The following is a 21,488-nucleotide window of genomic DNA, read 5'->3' on the forward strand; positions in this document are numbered from 1 at the left end:
CATATATCTGAGCCAGTGCAGAAAATAGGAGCATATCAAAATCTAAACATAGAAGAGAGTTAGCTCCCTGGCTTAAGCCCTAAGGTCAGACTTCCATCTCTGATATTCTGTATGTAACCTTTGCAGAAAACTCATTCACATAGGACGAAGGCAACATTATGCAGTTGTCCTTTGAAAGATTCTAATTTGACAGAAGTTACTCAAATGCCAACTGAGAAGTACCTGTGCATGACTAAACCTGCAATCCCAGAGAAAACTTCCTTTGTTAATGAAGGCAAAATTTGGGTCAGAAGTACAAAGATAATAAAGGTTTTTGTTAAAACCAAGCAAAAAAAAATCTATTTTTATAATAATCCTCTGCTCAACTGGAAATGCTGCCGGTCCCATTTCTTTGGGGATATAATATAAGAAAATAGCATCTTTTAAGACACTGTTCCTAAAGACACAGTTTCTGGATGAGAAGTATAAGAAGAATGGAATTAAATGAGATGAGTTTAAAATAAAACCTGGAATTGAAGTGATAACAAATAATAGAATCTATAAAGTAGAATTCTTAATAATCAAACTAATTTGCCATAGATATTCATAGGCATCTGGAAATTTCTGGACTAATTCTATAGTAATTTACTGTGTACGTTACTAATACTGTTGCTATTGCCTGCATTCCAATTGACATCATATATCATATTGTACAGTTGTTTGTTTTCAATTTACAAATTAAATAGATTCCAATTCCCAATTGTCATGAAAGCAATATGGAGTTTGTATTGAAGCATTTTTATTTTTTTAAGTTGGTATAATCTCTACAAGGTATGAAGTGGCATACTTAAGGCCAATTGATTCTTACCATGTAAAATAAATGTATTTCTTGGTTAATTAGTGTCATGAATTTTATAATTAGAGGTAGAAAGATGAAATGTTGAGTAATAAATAGAATAGTTTTATTACGCTTCAGCCTTGGAATTAAAAAGTGAAAGATTTTCTGGGATCAGGTGAGGCAAAATATTAAGTGAGACGAAACTGGTTAAGGCTAAAGATAACAAGAAGTAGTGATATCAAGATACTAATGTAATATCATAAGCATCATAGGGAGCAAGTTCTGCTTGCTTCAGAAGGCTTCAAGCCATCATTTCATTAAATGCTGAGTCTAAGGATGCTTTTCAATATAATTTGTTGAATATCAAGAGCCACTGAACATTTTTGTGCTGAGATATGAACAACTAAATATGAAGGCAAAACTGACTTCCTAATGAGCCAGTGTACTTTCAAGATGGAAATAGGACACCCGATGGAAAGCTACATATCATGGAGTATTATTAACCTTAAGTTCATGTGTCTACTATGGTGTTCCTTGATAACTACAGATTTAATGAATAGATCAATAAGAATTGGTCCAATTGACAACTTTAATGATAGAAGAAATTACAATTCAAAGGGGATGATCACTTTTGGATACCAAAATAATTATGAAAAACAAAGTTAAGGCATTGGGTTACAACTGAACTCTGTTTTAGACTTGATATTTTTTTTTTTGTCTTTTTCTTTCGTTTTTTAAACTTAGTTATTCATTGTAACCCAGGCTGGCTTCAAGCTTGCAATCCTCTGCCTCTGCCTCCCAAAGCTGGGATTGCAGGCGTATGCCGTCTCACCTAACTTAGATGCAATGACTCTGAGTTTAAGCTGTGAAGAGAGTGTCGCTCCCTATCATTCCTCGCTGTCATCTATCCTACTCACAGATCAATGTAGCAGACTTAGAAAACAGCCCTGGCTGACTAAAACCATCAAAATCAATGTCTGATTACAGTAACAGGAAGTAACAAAACAAGGGGGACAGTAGATCTGAAATCGACCTCTTAGCGGTCACATCAAATTGTTATCTTTATAGTGTTTACTGCCTCCTAATAGATATCTGTTAATTATATATAACAATTATTCAGGGTAAATATAAGGCAAGCACAGTATGTATGGGAACTTATACCAGGTAAATAAAGAATCCATAGTTATTTAATAACTGGTATAGAACAAAAACTGAGGTAGGTTTGCAATATATATTATATTTCTGAATATGTTTACTTACATAAGTATAGCTATGCTTGTTTTTAAAGGAGGAGAATATTGAAGCACAAAATAGTTAATGACACCTCAAAATCATACAGTTAGTGAACAGAATAACTGAGATTTGAAGGAGGAAGAAAACGTGCCATTTGTAAAATAACCAGAAAAAAATACAAATCAAATTATTCAAACATAGGGATTTAAACAAAAATGAATTTAAGCATGTATTTATTTACCGTGTGTAACGGTGCATGTAACGGGGGAATATGCATGTCAAGGCATGTGTGTTGAGGTCAGAGGATAATTTCAGTAATTGTTTTTTTTCTTTTTTTTCTTTCACCTTGTTTTAAAGCAAATTCTCTTACTTTCTCTGCGGTTGGGATACACACAGGACCTCTGGCAGATTCTGCTGTTTCTACTTCCCATGTTACTGTAGGAGTGCTGGGATAGAGACGTGGGTGATCACTACCACACGTGGCTTTGTTTTTATTTTTAGGAGCGTAGGCTCCAATGATAGAACGGGTCATCAGTCTTGTGCCAGTTGAGTTGTTTGCCATCCCAATGAAAACAATAAGAATCAGAAAAGGCGGCCATCGAGGTCACTTTTCTTAAATGATTATATAAAGGAGTTGCAAGGTTTGAATGGGCCAAGTGAGGTGGTCAATTTAGTAGAACAAATGAGCTATACTTAACAATATGGGAGGCAGAAGGGAAATGTATACCTCTGTACATGCTGATAATACTGAGAAATTAGAAATTCATACACAGGTTATGCAGGGATATGAATATTTGAAACTCTGGATTTCTCTAAGAGTAAAACTCCAAGTTTATACAAATATTTTTAAACATCACACTCACATGGTACAAATATCTTAGGCCTGAAATGCTGAGGCCTTGCTCGGATGTTTTGCTTTCTTCCTCTATGATGCTTTCTTTCTCTTTATAGGATGGGCAATAGAGCCTGGAAAGAACAAAAGATGTCCTGACATGCCTTCTTCTCACCACGCAAGTTTTATGAAATTTCCAGGGTCCCATGATGTTCCTGGCCTCTTTGTCACTGTGAGAAAGACTGATGTACCAAATCAGCTCTGCCTAAGACACAGATTGATTGCTCTCTACCTGCAGCCAAGTGGTTTGGAGAAAGTTCTGTCATCTCAAAATTTGTTTTAATCTGTGCAATGTTGTCACTACTAAATACCCATGTCATGGAGAGCCAATGGTAGTACTACTGAAGCATTTTTAAAACAATCAGAATAGCTAACTTGAATTAACAATCATTAACTAACATTTCCCAGGTACATGACTGACCTTTCAATATTACAACAATGTACAGAGAGAAGAAGGGAATTTTATCTCAGCATGTCTTGCTTCTAATTCTCAGTTGGTTCCTCTTAACTGATTAATGCCCATCCCTGAAGTTGGATATTTAAAGGTTGTAGCTAGAATTTTACCTGTTAATATTAATATGTGGACCAACAATCAGAGCTTGATAGATGGCTTCATCTTATTGGGATTTTCTGACCGGCCTTGGCTGGAGACACCTCTCTTTGTAATATTTTTGGTGGCCTACATCTTTGCCTTATTCGGTAATATCTCTATTATTCTAGTTTCCAGACTAGACCCCCAGCTTGACAGCCCCATGTACTTTTTTGTCTCCAATCTTTCTCTTCTGGACCTCTGCTATACTACCAGCACCGTCCCTCAGATGTTGGTCAACCTTAGAGGTCCAGAAAAGACCATCAGCTATGGTGGCTGTGTGGCCCAGCTGTATATTTTCTTGGCCTTGGGCTCAACTGAATGCATCCTTCTGGCCATCATGGCCTTTGACCGCTTTGCCGCCATTTGCAAGCCCCTTCACTATCCTGTCATCATGAGCCAGAGACGGTGCATTCATATGGCCACAGGGACCTGGGTTAGTGGCTTTGCAAACTCTCTTTTGCAGTCCACTCTCACTGTGGTAGTCCCCAGGTGTGGACAGAGGGTAATAGACCATTTCTTCTGTGAAGTCCCGGCTCTTCTGAAACTAGCTTGTACTGACACAACTGTGAATGAAGCTGAACTCAATGTTCTTGGAGCTTTGCTGCTCTTAGTGCCACTCAGCCTCATCCTGGGCACCTATGTGTTCATTGCTCAAGCAGTACTGAAGCTCCGTTCTGCTGAAAGTCGCTGGAAGGCCTTTAACACATGTGCATCACATCTGCTGGTGGTCTTCTTATTCTACTTCACAGCCATCAGTATGTATGTTCAGCCTCCCTCAAGCTATTCTCATGATAGGGGCAAGATCATGGCTCTGTTCTATGGCATTGTTACGCCTACACTCAACCCGTTCATCTATACTTTGAGGAACAAAGATGTGAAGGCTGCTCTGAGGAGGACACTGACGAAGGAGTTTTGGGTCAAACCAAGGTAGTCACTAAAGAAAGACCAAAGAAGCAAGAATATTCATATTTGCCTCTCAAAGAAGTTTCTGTACTTGGAATTAATGAGAGAACCATCTAACAGATGCCACGGAATTCACAAGAGTAACTGGATCTAGAAGGAAACAATCAACTCTTGGTTAAACCTAAACTACACTTAGGTACTTATAAAAGTGCAATAGATCCTTCATTGTTACAATAACTTTAATGCTTGAGCTCTGGGCAGGACTGAACACGATGATTTAGGAGTTCATACAGCACCATGTGGCCATGTCATTTGTGATTCTGAGTCACAGCAACAAAAGAAAATACAACTATCTTCTGTTAATCCTGAGACTCACAAGAGAAAAAAATTCTATCATTTTGAGCTAAATTTTAAGGAAACTTTACTTAAATACTAAATACTGACCAATGTGGGCTTTGGTTAGGACCACTCCCTGGAAATTCCAGTTACCTGACGCTTAGGTGGGTGGAGTTTACAGGTTAAATTTGGGTCTTACTCTCCCCACTTGAGTTATATCCTGGGTCAAATCTTTGACTCTATGATGGGTACCTGCTTATATTTGTATCTAATAACCATCAGCTTAATGGCACCCAAATAGGAGTCATTGTTTAGTTATTGTATCAATGGTGTAAGAGCCAAGAGTAATTATCAGAAGCAGAAAAGCCAAAGGCCCTGTGATGGTTGACTTCAGAGTTACTATCTAGAAGAAGCCTGGAAAGAGATGGGGCAACAGTCGTTTATTTTATCTCAGGCCTCCTTTTTGTAATATTTCTTTGAGTACAGCCAGATTGTAATCCTGAATGGTTGTTTAAAAACAATTTTTCCTTAAATCCATGTATCACCTCTTTTCAGTATAAAGCAGGCCAAGTGTCCTATTATATTCCAGAACCATTTTAGTTAAGGAACCAGTCAGTTAAATAAAGGAACAATTTTCCTGTTATACCAATTGACATTATAGCTAGTCATTTTGTCTCCGATGCCAGGAAGTTTTCTTTTGACTTAGTGTTCCAGCCTTTTGGGGGCAGATGGGCAAAGGACAATGTACTCTCATCTGTAACTACTTCAGTCTGAAACTAGAGCATCTTTTATCTTTATCAGGGCCCAGGAAGGCTGAAGGGCTAGTCAGAAGCTGGACACTAGGACATTGTCAGAAGCATTTTATAGTTAATCCACTTGAAGAAACAGGGGGCAATCACATCAGCGGGACTGGTTGGCATTAGCTTTTAGCAAAGTCAGTAGCTCAGCAGTTTGTAGTCTGCATGTGATCACTGGATGGAGTCTTTAAGCCGAGAAGAAATATGATGAGACAAATATAGCCTAGGGACAAGGGTTAAAATTTAGAAACTGAAAGAAAACCTTACCTGTGGAAATTTTAGGCCCATGGCCTTAGTCATTGGGGAAGGGGAGGAATTCTAAGACCAGGAGAGGTTCCATCCTCAGGAATGGACTGGTGAGGAAATAGGCTGTACTTATCTGGAGACTATTCGACCTGTGGCAGCTGGTCATTCTTATGACAGTCTTTTGACATTCTTAGGACATCTTTAATTCCCTGAAACTTACGTGAATTTAAAAATTCTAGACATCGTCATTGTATTGAAATCCACACTAGAAAAATCAGCTAACAGGTGTCTGCAAAACAACTGGAACAGATTTATACCTTGGAGTCATAATAAAAACTATGGTTTTGGGTTAAAAGTCATGAACTTTTTTTCTGTCCAGAGAGTCAGATATATGTCTTTAGCCCAATGAAAAGCACCTTTAAGTCTATACTTAGAAGACAACCAAAGAAATTTTAATATATTTAATATATTTTAATATATATGTAATAGCTTGTGTAAGTAGTCAGTGTTATACCAGCTTATCAGAACTCCATTGACCAATGTTTAAACTCTGAACCTTTGAAATCTTAGTATAATAATGGCATAGGAAGGGAAAGAAATCTGAAGCATTTTTGTTTTTATATTCCTTAAATTGTTTTTTGAGACCCTCAGAACTTATTAAAACTTTTTATAATCTAAAACCTTGATATGCCTCAGAGAAATTTATTCTATCTAATAATTTACCAGAGACAGAAGTAGTCATTACAGAGAGCAGTTATTACAAAACAACGTTCCTGTTTTTGGAAAGTTGCACCTGAGACCTGTCTGTCCTTTCAGTTGAAGTCTGTGAGCAAGGCAAACCTGTTTGCTTTGTCTTAACAAGAGGCCCAGCAGCTTTAGATGAACTGACTAATGAGCTACCAAGGTGGCTGCAGCCTAGTGGGAAGGAACTCGTTGGCAATGGAATTCACAGCAATACAACATAAAATAATATATCCTCACTTGTGTTAATAAACCTGTGCATAGTATTAATGTTCATTCTTCAAGTAGTGTAATTCTCATTGTCCATGTGCTGTTAAGAGTAAATTGAAACATTACACTTTGAGTTTTTTAGTGTTTCTTAAAGTCTAGATAAAATGCAAGCATTAAATATTAAAACTTTTATTTTATATTGGAACAGGATTTGCATATTTATGTTATGACAATAATGTGAATTTCTAAACAAAATCACCAAACAAATATTTTGCTGTTGTAAGGTTGTTCAGGTAATTTCCCAAGCCCAATGGTTCTAAATGACTCTGTCCACATCACAAATTTGCCAGAGAAATATCACAGATTAGATGTAAAAATCACCTTGAATTTTTGACCATATGAATGTGATTCATATCTTTACATAAATGTTTCCTAGTGTTACAGTGTTAGAATACACTGAGAGAGACCAAAGACTTAGACTCAGCTCAAACTTAGATTAAATGAATTTATTCTTACTGCTAGCAGGAGGACAGCAGACTGAGAGCCTAAGCGCATGCTGTGTCATAAGGAGCGAAAAGAAGGATTTATAAAGGTGAGCATCAAGGGTGTAGATTAAAATTATCTATGGAACTCACAGCTAGGCAAGAAAATTGTTTTACTGCCCTCAGATGTTTCTCTTTTCTGCTGTAATAAAAAGACCACATCATCCCAATCCCACAGCAAAGTTTACAAGAGCAGAAATACCATCTGCAGGCCACTAGACTCCCACAGGCATTCCAGGACAAAGGTCAGCGGCCAGTAGGGGATGTCTGGTACCATTTTAAGTTTCTTTAGCCACCACAGAGGAGTTAGGTGTAAATTACTACACAGGGTTGAGCACTGTGGAGGAAATGTCACTAACTGGGAGAGAGCATGAAGTAACGGTGCCATCAGTGTAGGGCTGGCTGTCACAACCCACGCTACAAAAAAGTTAACGTGTCTAAACACAAGGTTAAGTGAATTAAAGAATGTGTAATATCAAGTAGGCAAATCAAAACAGTTTAATGGTAAAAATAATGAAAACTCTTTGTTTTCCTTGAAAGTAATTTAAAATATTAGCAAATGTATTAAACATATTGGCAAATTTTGCAAAAAGACAGTGGCCACCAAATAGACACATATTTAATAAAGTAAAAATATTCATATTGTTAGATTTCAAGACCAGCACAAATAGCTGACATGCCCGTTTAGTAACCCAGAGTGGATGCTGGCTGTCCAGTTCTCCCTGCATCCTTTAGTCCCTACCTATAGCAATGTCCTTCTGACCGGCATGCCCTTCCCCCTACCCTAAACTTCTCCAGACCAGGGGGTGGGCTGCCCTTCTCACAGTTGGTTTTGAACTAACCATTTTGGTTGCCTGGTCTTTTGTCTGTTGTCTTTTAGGCCTCCTGACTACTGCACCTGGTCTCCTCTCCCCATCCTTTCCTCTCACCTACTCCTCGCATGGCTATGCTCTCCTACACATTTATAGTGAACTTTCTCCTCCACCATACCTGGGAGTAGTCATGTTTTTTCTTTTTTGTTTCTTTTGGTCATTCACGTATCAGAACAGACTGTTGTCATGGTTACAATTTCCAATGATGTGATGAACAAATAAAAGTTTTGCAGCTTGAGTAAAAGTATTTATTAGCATCTTATCAATAAGATAAGCTTATTATTCACTGACCACATGTGTGAAATTCTCAAGAATAAAGAAAAATTATAAAAATAAAATAATGGATTGTAAAAGAAAAAAATTAAAAAAGAAAGAACTCTGTGATGGAAACTATAAAATATTGGTACATGCACCTAATTAATACACAAATAAGTAGAAGACAATCATATATTAATTCGTTAGCAGAATAAATATTTTCTAAATGGTCAAATTATCCAAAGCAATCTATAAATTAAATGCATTCCCATAAAAATAGCAGTGACCTCCCCAGATGCAGAAAAAAAAGCTAAAATTCAAGGTAACTTGAATGATCTAAACATCCATTAAAAAAAAGCTGAAGGCATTACAGTACCTGACTTATAGAATGAAACAATAATCACAAAATCTACATAATACTGGAATTAAATTAAACATAGGTATACTGGATTCGGTGAAGAATCACTGAATCACACACAGCTTAACTGATTGCTTTTTTAGTACAGGAATTAAACCCAGAACATCTTGCATGCTAAGCAGATACTATCTGCTACTGGGCTACTTCTTTAGCCTTAATTAACTTTTCAGTTTTGTTTAATAATAAAAAATATAAAAACATAAAATTTCAAAATATATTTTATATATAATGATTGTATATATAGCTTATATATAATGCTTATGTGTGTATATATACATCTGTTTCCTCTAATAATCAACATTTTTATGATGAAGATAGTCAAAATCCTTTCTTCTAACTTTCTAAGATATAAAGTACATATTGTTATCTTGTCACCATACAATGTAACAGCAAATACCTGACTAATCTAGCATCTGTAACTCAATCTGCCTTCATTTACTGCCCGCAGTCGCTATCAATGGCAGTCTACTCTCAATACCCATAAATGACTCACACAGTCCAATCAGCATCATGCCATTGACTAGCATGATGCCTTGAAGACAGGTGATCAGGATCCATACAAACTAAGTTATGATGCAAGACTAAAGAATTCACATAAATCTGAGACCAGCAGAAAGCAATTTGCTTATTGTGAGCCTTATAGAATGGTATGGAGGGAAAAGCATTTGGTAAATGAAAAGCAACATTCCAGGTACAAGGAGATATGTTAATCTGTTCAAGTAAGGATCCAGCAGGGCCGCTGGGGTTGGAGTTGCAAATTAATTAAACTTACAATGATCAGCCATCGTTTTCCATGATCTACTCACTTTCTGTACAGACAAACTAGGAAAGGTAAAAGGAATGCATTGGGAATCACCACCCCTGGATCTTTCAAACCCTTGATGGTGGCACTAAGCTCTGTGATTCCTGTGAAGGTGCAATACTGGCTTTCCCAACTATTATACTCTCATTCCCTAGAACAAGGAATCAGTGAGGGAATTCTGCCAGCTCCTAAGAGTGCCTGTAAGAAACAGGCCCCACTGAGTTGAACTTTAGCTAAAGGTTTTTTGATCACCTGGCTCCCATCGTTTCTGCTTTGACTATAAGACCATAATGCTTTTGGGGGGGGGGGAGGGTCCATTTTCTCTAATAGCAATTTCATTGTTGTGATCGAATGTCCACTAAGAAGAAACTTACGGAAGCAAGGGCTTATGTTGGCTTAAAGTTTGAGAAGGTACTTTCACCATTGGGGAAGATGTGGTATCAGGACCATGAGGCTACTGGCCATGTTGCATGAATAGGCAAGAAGCAGAGAGCAAACAAGAAGTGGAACCCAGGTTAGAAAGTTCCAAATTTACAACTTTCTCCAAAGAAAGAATCTTAAGGCTGTCCTTAAGATTCCAACAGCCTTCTGAACTATGCCACCAGCTAGGCACCACGCTCTCAGATACATAAGTCTGTAAGAGATATTTCACATGCAAACCTCATTAATTATTAAAATGGAAGCTTGAAAATAATCACCTTTACAGTTATTTTAGGAAAGATATGGTGTTTGGAGGAAACTTTGAGTTCATATGATGCTAAAATGGATTAATGCATTAATTATAATTGTAATTGTAAGTTCATGTAAATGAATTCCTACTAAATAGTTGCCTTTTTACATTAAGCCTAAACAAACATGAATGAGTTTATCAAGGACCAGTTAAATTGAAATTAAAAATAAAAGGGAAATGTACTTATTGTAGAGAAATCTATGAACATAAACTGTAGAAGGCAGATTTAAAAGACTATCATTTCTTATCTATAATACTTAGACCATAACATTCAGTTAAATCAAGAGAATAATTAGTAACTCTCCACTGGAGTGAGTCCCTGAGAGAGAGTTCCTCAACATTCCACACTTTGAACTTACAGTGTTTACCTGAGACCCAGTCTGAAGGAACAGCATTCCCCTGGTGCCTGGGCAGCTTCAGAAACCAAGCTCTTAATGAGGAGTTAAAGCATCCCCTGACTCATACTCAGTTTTGTGTGAGAGCCCCTTAGTCCTTATCTTACACGAAAATCTCACATCTAGATTCTAGAACAGAGAATCTCAAGATCCAGTAAATCCAAGAATCTCAAGGATCCAGTGAAATTTGTTCCCACTGACTAAGGTCAGCATTGGTAAGAGAAACTTCTCCAAATTCGATAGAATTCACTTGACATTTAAGTAGCATGCAGGAGCATCCATGTCAGCTATCAGTGGAATGACTTCTAATGAGACTCTCAGTTTCCTTTCCCAAAGAATAGTTTAAACAGACTGAAAAATACATGCAGAAAGTGAGTCCAGAAAAGACATGAATTATAGTAACCTCCGTGTATGTGGTATGGGTCGCCTTACATGAGCCCTTCTTGGGCTGTCTGTTAAGCTCGAGAAAATTTTTAGTCAGGGAAATAATGTGACTATCTTAAAATTCTCAAATATTTTCCAAGCAAAATAGATGGAATCTTAGAGTAAGAATTTTATGAAATGTCAAAATACAGTTTAAGAAAAGACAAAACAGCATAGACTTATGACATGATTTGTCCCTTAAGAGCAATCTAGGAAATCATCTTTATTAGACACAGGTGTTGAATAAGTTACCATGAGAGGAGAACTAGAAGATCAGTCAGGGAACATGTTGGGAAGATAATGTTTGGAATGCTAAGGTTTTTGGATATCACTTATAAAATGAAATCAGCAGAAATTCAAGTATGAAGCTAAGAAAGTCAGCTCAGAATAACATGGAAGCATATAGGAACTGCATAAAACTGAGAAATGAAACTGCCAAAGACAAGAGACTCATCTTCAAAGTAGCAAGATTTAATAGCTAAAGAAATAATTAGCAGATAAAAATTTAATGTTGTTTGGATGCGAAGATGGAAGAGATATGACAGAGATGTGGAGCTGACCCAGCTGGAAGTAGCTAACCAGGAATCATTACATGAGGCTCTGAAACAGGAGCAAAGTGGTAACAGACAGGAGATTACAGGAAAATAAAGAAACGAGGGCTTGCTCATTCTCTAAAATGGGTAAGATACACTATCTAATTCAATACAGAGATACACATATTCATACACAGAGCACAACACAGCGATCAATATGAATGGTTCATTGCGAGAGAGAGAGAATACCACACTGTAATGAAGTAGTTACTGAGACGGAACTCGGATGGGCACATATGTCGATACTGACTGAGAAAAGAGAAAAGCTAAAGAGAATTTTATTCCTGTACAGATAGAAAAATGAGAAATTTAACATATAACTGCGTTCATGTGCTCTCTGAAGTGACATATTTTTCCTCCGTTTATTCTGGGTTATTCCTAACCATTTATAAGTTGTACCAGCAACTGAATTCTCTACACTTATCATAGAAGGCTGCAGTGTATTTATTATTATTACTATTTTAGTATTGTTATTATTATTATTATTAGTAGTAGTAGTAATAGTAGTATTTGGTACTTTGATATTTGTGTAACAGCCCTGGAACTCACTTTGTACACCAGGCTAGTCTCAAACTCACAGAGATCTGCCTGCCTCTGCCTCCCAAGTGCTGGAATGAAAGGTGTGCACCACCATAGCCCGGCTGATTACTGTTAAATGTGGTGTATTATTTTGATGCTAAGGTTACATGTAGAAAAGATGAAGCTACTATATTGAACTCATTTTCACTGGTTTTATTGAAGCAAAGCTATTTCCAACATCATTCAGTTTTTCTAACTTTGACAAGTCGGGTTCTATTTGAGAAAATTCTCATGACTTGTTAATCACATTTAGGGTTTCTATTTCCAGAAAAACTGCTAAATATTTGTCAGAATTGAATGGTAGCTAATCCCAGGAATGACAAGTTCTTCCTGATATCAGTAGTTTTATTCTGTCTTTTCCTAAATAGAGCTAAACTTCGAGTCTCGAGAGTGACCCTAATGAATGTAAGCTCGAAGACTGGATTCCTCCTCATGGGGTTCTCTGATGAGCGTAAGTTGCAGGTTTTACATGCAGTGCTCTTTTTGATGACATACCTGCTGGCCATCATGGGCAATCTGCTCATTATCACCATCATCACCTTGGACCATCATCTGTATTCTCCAATGTATTACTTCTTGAAGCACCTTTCTCTTTTGGACCTCTGCTTCATCTCTGTCACTGTCCCCCAATCCATTGCAAACTCACTCATGGACAACGGTTTCATTTCCCTTGGTCAATGCATGCTTCAAGTTTTCTTCTTCATATCTTTGGCATCATCAGAAGTAGCTATCCTCACAGTGATGTCTTATGACCGGTATGTTGCCATTTGTCGGCCTCTTCAGTATGAGACAATTATGGATAACCTTGCCTGCAAGCGTGCAGTGATAGCTGTCTGGATGGCAGGAGGCCTATCTGGGCTCATACACACAGCTGTTAACTTTTCAATTCCTCTTTGTGGGCAGAGGATTATTCACCAGTTCTTCTGTGACATTCCCCAAATGCTAAAACTAGCTTGTTCTTACGAATTCATTAATGAGATTGCAGTGGCTGCATTCACAACATCCACAGCCTTTGTCTGCTTGATCGCCATTGTGTTCTCCTATGTTCAGATCTTCTTAACGGTGCTGAGGATTCCGTCAGCTGATGGTCGGACGAAGGTATTCTCTACCTGCTTACCACACTTGTTTGTAGTCTCTTTCTTCCTCTCAGCTGCAGGCTTTGAGTTTCTAAGACCCCCTTCGGATTCCCTGTCAGCTATGGACCTCACATTCTCCATAGTCTACACTGTAATACCTCCAACACTCAATCCAGTTATCTACAGCTTGAGAAATGAAGCCATGAAAGCAGCTCTGAAGAAATTGTTGTCAAAAGAAGAATTTTCTCAGAGAATGGTATGTTTTAAAGCTATAATTAAATTCTAAAAAGACAGGAAATTAAGAGGCACTGCTACTATGACAAGATTGGAGCGATGAACTGGATTTCTTCTAGGATTCTGCTTCAGTGTTTCTACTATTTATGCCCTTCTCAGAGATAATTCTTTCAAATAAAAGATAATTGACCAGTGAGGATATGGATTTCCTTCTTTTCTCCAATTCTAGTATTATTTCAAATCATCTTTTAGCAATACCCAGGAAATACGATAGAAGGAAAAGTTAGTGATGGCATGATCAAATTCAAGTTAATTTTAATAAATACATTCAGAATGCCATTAGTTAAACTGATTTTGTCTGTGCGATACTTAGTCCCTGTTGCTGCACATAATTCTCTATAGACTGTCAAGTTTCCTGTCATTCTTAAATAGTTGCAAGGTTTTGTTGCTATTAAAGAGCATAGTAACTGTTTACATAATTTATACAGTGTCTAGCAAAATTCACATACCTTCTATATATTTTCCTAATCCAAGTGAACCAATTCTTAGTTTTACTACATTTTCCCTTATTGCTAATGATGGAACCAAATTTAGCGAAACTAGGTTTTTGACATTTTTCAAATAAAAATTGCTGAAGTTATGATTCACTTTTTTTAATAGGAAGCTACCTATATGTCTGACAACATAAATTCTTTGGTTCCCAAGTATAATTTTTGTGTTACATATGATTATAAAAGTAGGGACATATGACTACACCTCACTAATAAAGTAGGTACCAATCTGAAATTAAATCTTACTCCCATCTGATACAAAGAGTCTACAGAGCCAGTGGCCATGTTAGAGGAGCAGCAAATGGCAGTTGAGGTTCAGGAAGCCAGCTCACCAGGAATTCAAGCTCCTATGACTGAATCTCAGATAGACAAGGTGCCAAGAACCTTGGCCCCAGAATATTTCTTGCTACTGCTATGCCTTTACATGCTTGCTGCTGCAGTTTTTCTCTGGTCTCTAGCATGGTGTGAATGGATATGAGAAGATCCCACTGATCCTAATATGTTACAATTTTCTCATGGAAACATTCCATTCCACTGGGCATTTTTATTTTTATTTTAAGATTTATTTATTTATTATGTATACGGTGTTCTGTCTGTTTGTATGCTTGCTGGCCAGAAGAGGGCACCAGATCTCATTAGAGATGGCTGTGAGCCACCATGTGGTTGCTGGGAATTGAACTCAGGACCTTTGGAAGAACAGTCAGTGCTCTTAACCTCTGAACCATCTCTCCAGCCCCCCCACTGGGCATTTTTACCGGTGAGTTGTTATTAAGTTTATTTCTTCCTAAACTGTACTGTTTAATTTTATACAATAATAGTGTTAGTTTAAATAGGTTTTTTGATGACTGAGAATCTTTAATGAATATAATGAGGGGTTGTGATAGAGTTAGATTAGTGGAAAAGTTAATACAGGTAAAGGTAGGATATATTGTTGTTCCCGCCCCTGGTAAAAGAGAGGCTGCAGAGGACAGAAAATAAGAGCAAGAAAATGTCGTACCGCTAGTTTCTCCTGAGGATATGTATAGACTATGGCTGAAATCAATAATTAAGAAAAAATATTGAGTCCCAGAAGCCCAGCTAGCTTAAATTATTTTATACCTAGTGTTGGGAGATGTAGTCAAGGTTTTTGTGTGCATCATAGTTAAAAAAAAATTTAAACAATTACTTAAGGTTAGATTATGATGTTTTTGTTAATGGCTTTGAGGTTAAAAAATAAATTTTGGAAAACAATTTAAAAAGACATACCTTTAAGAACTGAATGAGGAACTCATTGAGGTCAAGAAGCAAGAACAATGACAGCCTGGCTATTGCTGATGTACCTTTCTTGCTAGGGTGGGTTGGTGATCAGGGGAGATGATTAATTCCTTGTACCCATTTCTGCTGATGAGTGGGTATGCACCCTGAGGATTTAGAATAGATATGACTGATTTTTTTCATATATAAAAGTTTAGATTTACGATTCTTCCAAGATCTCTTATAAGGTTACCTTTAGAGATAAATAATAAAATAATTCATCCTTTCTTTGTAGCAACAAAATATAGCCTGCCAACAAAAGACCTGGCTGAGAAAGATACCTTGCTTACTTACACTCTATTAATCTCTAACAAGTTGCTTGAGTATGAATGTATGTAGGTTCTAGGGATAACTGACTTTTTACCTGTAATACATAAAATGTTTAATCATGGAAGGAATATGGAAAACAAGTTGCTTTTTAATTGTATTCATTGTAATCATTCACTTAAAAAATATATTGTAACCGCATGGTCATTTTCATATTGCTTGAAAGATTCTACAGGGGTAAATATAAACTGTAAAGTGAAAAAAAGACATGAGAGAAGGAAATCTCCAGGAAGATAGAAGGAAAGTTAGAAGACATCAAGAAAGATGGAGGGATATAATTAGATAGAGGTTTGAGAGAGAGAGAGAGAGAGAGAGAGAGAGAGAGAGAGAGAGAGAGAGAGAGAGAGAGGAAGGAAGGAAGGAAGGAAGAAAGAAAGAAAGAAAGAAAGAAAGAAAGAAAGAAAGAAAGAAAGAAAGAAAGAAAGGAGAGAGATGCTTGGGGCCAGCCCCAGCAATTTGCCATCCAGAGAGGATGTAAAGTGTCGGTGAGGAAGAAGTGAGTCAGGCACAATGGTTGGGAGAATCATGTAGCTAGAGCTTGTCTTTACTTATACAGAATTCAGTAAACGGGGATAGATTCACGTTGTGCCAAAACATAGATCATATAATTTTTGGATGTGTGTTTCACTTCCTCTTTCCTATCTTTTAGTCATCATTGATAAACTTTGACAGAACAGAGCTATCTTTTACAATCATTTTCCTTATAGTTTAATTGTTATTGATAAACAGTTATCTTTTATACATTTTTACTCATGAACCCCATAACCTAATCTTTAAGTATCTAGGGAATTTGACAGCCTGTTCTCAGGCTAGTGACTTTGGTAGCTTCAAGGACATTAGATCAAAGCAAAATCCCCAAGTCAGCCTGGGCAGATTGCCATGTCCCACACAGTGTATTATTAAATCTTGGATTTTTTCTTTTCTTTTTTTTTTTTTGTTGTTTGTTTTTTGTCTTTTGTTTTCTGAGACAGTGTTTCTCTGTGTACCTTTAGAGCCTTCCTGGAACTCATTTTGTTGAGGGTAGTCTCAAACTCAGAGATCCACCTGCCTCTGCTTCCTGAGTGCTGGAATTAAAGATATGCACCACCACTGCCTGGCTGTGTGCCCACGAAAAATCCTCATTACAGAACTCCTGCAGTTATTATTCAAATTCTGGCATACTACAACATTTACATTTTATATATTTATAGAATTTGTTAATATGTCTAATACTGGCATTCTCGTGTTGGTCTGGTGCCCTCTGCTGGCCTGCAGGCATACACACAGACAGAATATTGTGTACATAATAAATAAATAAATATAAAAAAGAATTAATAAATGCTACCTTGGCTGGAGAGATGGCTCAGTGGTTAAGAGCATTGCCGGCTCTTCCAAAGGTCCTGAGTTCAATTCCCGGCAACCACATGGTGGCTCACAACCATCTGTAATGAGATCTGGTGCCCTCTTCTGGCCTGCAGACATACACACAGAGAGAATATTGTATACATAATAAATAAATAAATAAATAAATAAATAAATAAATAAATAAATAATATTTTGAAAAAAGAAAAACAAAAATTTAAAAATAAATAAATAATAAATAAATAAATGCTACCTTGGAGGATTTTAGGCATTGCTGCTAGACATATCTTAGGACTTCCTAGACATTTTTCTATCTTGAGTAGTCATAATTGATAGCCAAAATAGTTGCTGAGAATATGAAATTCCTGAGTGCGGAGATCCAAGATGGAGATGGGACCATCTCAGCATGTCCATCTGACATCAGCACGGCCTCAGGCAGTAACCCAGACCACAAGCATCCACATGGCTCTTGATGGTAACAAGAGCCTTGGATATCAATGAGGTGCCCCACTATGGCAAGGCCATGGACCCAGACATGGCCCTCAGTGGCAGTGTAAGCCGCCCACATCTCAACCTGTTCCTCACAGCCAACCCCTCTTCAGTTCCACCTCCATCCACAGCACATAAACCACTCGGCTTCTTTTTCAATCCTATCTCTCCACATCATGCTCATGAGACTAGAGCCCACCCAGACACTGCCATGGTGTGGGTACAGGGGAGCTGGCCATGGTGGTGTGGGAAAGCTAATCCTGGTGACACCGACGTGGGAACTGGCATGGGTGAAGGAGAACTGGCAGAACCACAGCCACAGGATCTCCATGACATGGGGCAACAGCAGGATAGCAGTGAGGGCCCAGTGTTGATGCTGCAACAGAAACCAGGGGCCTTGAATCAGATCAATAACTCATTGAAATGAACATTTGCAAGCAAAGCTATTTAGGCAAAAGAATATGCTAGGTGACACAATGCCACTACACTGAATGACTATGTGGTGGAGAGGAGGACCAAAAGGAGAGAAGTGGCACATAATGGCAGAACTGGAGACAAGACAGGGTATGGGAGAAGGCTGTGGTTAGGAGACGAAAAGGTCAATGCCCATAGGGGTTGGTGAAATGCTTTTTCCTTTTCATTTTTTAACTTTTATTTTTTATTTTTATTTTCTCTCTCATGGGAAGGTTTCAAGCATGGAGGACAGACATGGAAGGACTGGGAAATAAGTGGGATTGGGGTACATGCTGTAAAATACCCAAAGAATCAATTTAAAAAAGGTTAAAAAAATGAAATTCTTTGTATTGTTTAAATTTCAAGAAGAAAGGAAAAGTTCAAAGCTAATTCTGAATTTTCAAAAGACTTTGTAGAGTTCAAGTATTTTTATGAATATTTACATTTTCTTTTGTTCTCTCATAATGCACAGTTTAGCTACACAGTAGCCTCCACCTGTGTGTTCAGACCCTCAGATGCTAGACTAGGAGCTATTGTCTGCAATGGCTGAATCAGAAACACTGGGTATGGCTCAGAGGGTTCAGAGCTGTAAACAGCTCCCTGGGAGATTCATGGGTCTGCTAAGGACTAAAAATCACTAAGCCAGAACACTAAACCCCAAGCTCACAAAATCCCTCAACAGCTGTGTGGAAATTTTAGTGACTCCACGTCCCAGGTGATACAGGGCCAGAGTAAATGAAGTAACTTTGTCTAATTGGAACATCCTTTTCAAAGGACAGTGTGCACAAACACACCCCTCCTTTCTCCTCCTCCTCAAAAAAGCAGCTCAACACAATTTCTCTCCAGAGACATAATATGGTTTCAAAATCTGCTATTGTGGGCAAGAAATATCAGAATTTGCTGACCAGTTGGAGAGCTGCACACACAGCAAGACATACTGGAGTGAGTTTACAAACCTGGGTAAATATTGTATGAGAATTCTAACAAGACTTTGTAATCTTAGTGTGGAGAAGCAGGACTAAAATCATAACAAGGAAGCAAGGACAACTTACTGAAAATAAACTGATTTTTAAACTTCATATGGACATAATACAGAGCCATGTGAGAAGACCAGTGAATGAGAAAAGTTAGCACTCTACTTTCTTGTATTTGTGATACTTCTGTAAACTATTAAAACATTTCTTCAACAGCTCTCAGATGTCAACAAGAGTAAAAAGCCCTAGATACACATGTTTGATGTGATTGTGATATTGTATCTATGGCTTTTTTGGATATATGTAAATTTTTATAACTCATAAACCAATACTGTTATTTAAGTTACTAATGCTTACATTTTTCCTATTAAAATGCTTAACTCCAGGCTGATAAAGCTGTCTCTGTGGATCAAGAAAAACCAGTTTTAGAAAGGACCTAGACATGCCTTCTGTCTCATTTCTATGAATGATCAATATTACTCACCTTTCTTACCTCACAGTGTACTGTTTGATTTGTCAGATTAAAATAGTAATGTTAAATGAATGAATAGAAAAATTATTACTAACAATAATTATATGTTTATTATTTTACCAACCTCAAGGAAAAATACTATCAAAGAGGAAGATTTTGGGAGCAAGAAAACTATGAGAAACATGAGTGGGATCTCTGGTCTGCACTGATTTCTGTTATAGGACACGAGGCTTGAAGAAATCAAACAGCTGCCAGGTGGTGGTGGCGCACACCTTTAATCCCAGCACTCAGGAGGCAGAGGCAGGCGGATCTCTGGGAGTTCGAGGCCAGCCTGGTCTACAAGAGCTAGTTCTGGGACAGGCACCAAAGCTACAGAGAAACCCTGTCTCGAAAAACCAAAAAAAAAAAAAAAAGAAGAAGAAGAAAGAAAGAAAGAAATCAAACAGTATGAGGATATTCTAAAGGGATTAAAGTTACTACTTAAGGTACACAGAGCGGGAGACAAGAGGCTTTCACACATGAATTGTATCATATGAAACAAAAGTTATCAAGTTGATTTAACTTTAGATGATCCTTTAGATGAAGGATCTTTCTATGAACTGCACATGGTTTGAACTCAGCTGCTATGGCCACAGGTCCCGGAATTCGTTTTCTCATGTCATGCATGGGTCTAAAACCATTTTCATTGTAATCAAACCCCAATATCATGTAATTAGACATAGGTTTGGGATGATTTGGTATCAAGTTCATTCCTTGCGAAAGAGATGTGAGGGAGGTGGAGTGAGTTAGTTCTGTCACAGGAAAGATGCCACTAAATGGAGAATGCCTCAAGATTGAAGATTGATGTCAATTTTATTCTGTGGTTGCATTCATAAGTATATGAATTTTAAGAAGACACAAGAAAATAGCTGGAGATATTTCACATGACTTAAAATCTCAAAAGACTGACAGAGCATGCTTGCTCTTGTTGCCTAGAACCCACTAATGGAAAAAATGCAAAAAGCTGACAGACACTCTATTAAATTCTCTTCAACCCTCAAACATGAACATGGATCTTGCAAGGGAAGAATGATGGGTTATATCCAATCCTTTGAATACCAGAGCAAAGGATCCTGAACTGAAACCTGAATTCTCTTCTACCTAAAACACAAATGACTTTAATTTCCCAGTCTCCAGTTAGACCCTGGGTTTTGGCCACTTTCCTTCACATCTAAAGCCACCTCAAGTTCTCACTGTCTGTCCTTATCATTGTCTTTGTTTTGTGGTAAGTGCTAAGAACTATTTGATTGCTGTAACTGAAGACTATTATTCAAATAGAAGCTTCTTGTCCCCTAAAGCACTTCATAAAATGAAATAGTAGGATACCTAAATTGGGAGTAGCATATGAGTATTACTCTAGCACAGAACTTTTTGTTCTTTATTTTAATAACCCTTGAATGGTAATTTAAGAGCAATAAAATTATTCATTTTCACAATCGATTCCACAGTAACAGATCCTCTTTCTGTAATGACAGGATTGGTTGCTAAAGAAAATAGCCATTTTCAGTGGACAACAAAACTATATTTTAATTTCTGGTGTATTTCTTACTCCCTGGTAAAATGCTGCCCTGTCTTAGCTATACATAACCAATCCTATCTCCAAAGACTTCTCATCCACAGCTCATCACTGTGGCAATGGAATAGTGATTTTCACAGGACAGACACAACTATGTTCCTTGAGCGAACCAGCGATTGACCACAATACATTTACCTGTAACTACTGGCTTAGGAGTAGATAGTGTCAGCTCTATGGTCACGAGAAAAATAGTTTTCACTCTAGTTTCCCAACAACTAGAGTATGGCTGGTTTAATATATGTATCAATGGTGACAGTAGTTGTTGAAATAAATACTGATAAACAAAT

At 37.4% G+C, this 21,488-nt stretch overlaps 2 protein-coding genes across 2 annotated transcripts; both read left to right on the forward strand.

The window, feature by feature from the left end:
• The first annotated feature begins 3,520 nt into the window (after positions 1 to 3,520).
• LOC142853579 (olfactory receptor 2B6-like) lies at positions 3,521 to 4,465 on the forward strand. The gene has a single exon (XM_075978740.1). It carries the CDS (start codon positions 3,521 to 3,523, stop codon positions 4,463 to 4,465), a length of 945 nt encoding a protein of 314 aa, XP_075834855.1.
• Positions 4,466 to 12,772: 8,307 nt separating this feature from the next.
• LOC142853556 (olfactory receptor 14J1-like) lies at positions 12,773 to 13,738 on the forward strand. Its single transcript, XM_075978716.1, has one exon. The coding sequence runs from the start codon at positions 12,776 to 12,778 to the stop codon at positions 13,736 to 13,738; it is 963 nt and encodes a 320-aa protein (XP_075834831.1). The 5' UTR covers positions 12,773 to 12,775.
• Positions 13,739 to 21,488: the final 7,750 nt, after the last annotated feature.

The sequence above is a fragment of the Microtus pennsylvanicus genome, chromosome 7, assembly GCF_037038515.1.
Source record: "Microtus pennsylvanicus isolate mMicPen1 chromosome 7, mMicPen1.hap1, whole genome shotgun sequence".
NCBI classification, from domain to species: Eukaryota; Metazoa; Chordata; class Mammalia; order Rodentia; family Cricetidae; genus Microtus; species Microtus pennsylvanicus.

Excerpts from the sequence above, each read along its gene's own strand:
- LOC142853579 (XM_075978740.1), top strand. The coding sequence starts at position 3,521 with ATGTGGACCAACAATCAGAGCTTGATAGATGGCTTCATCTTATTGGGA.
- LOC142853556 (XM_075978716.1), top strand. The coding sequence starts at position 12,776 with ATGAATGTAAGCTCGAAGACTGGATTCCTCCTCATGGGGTTCTCTGAT.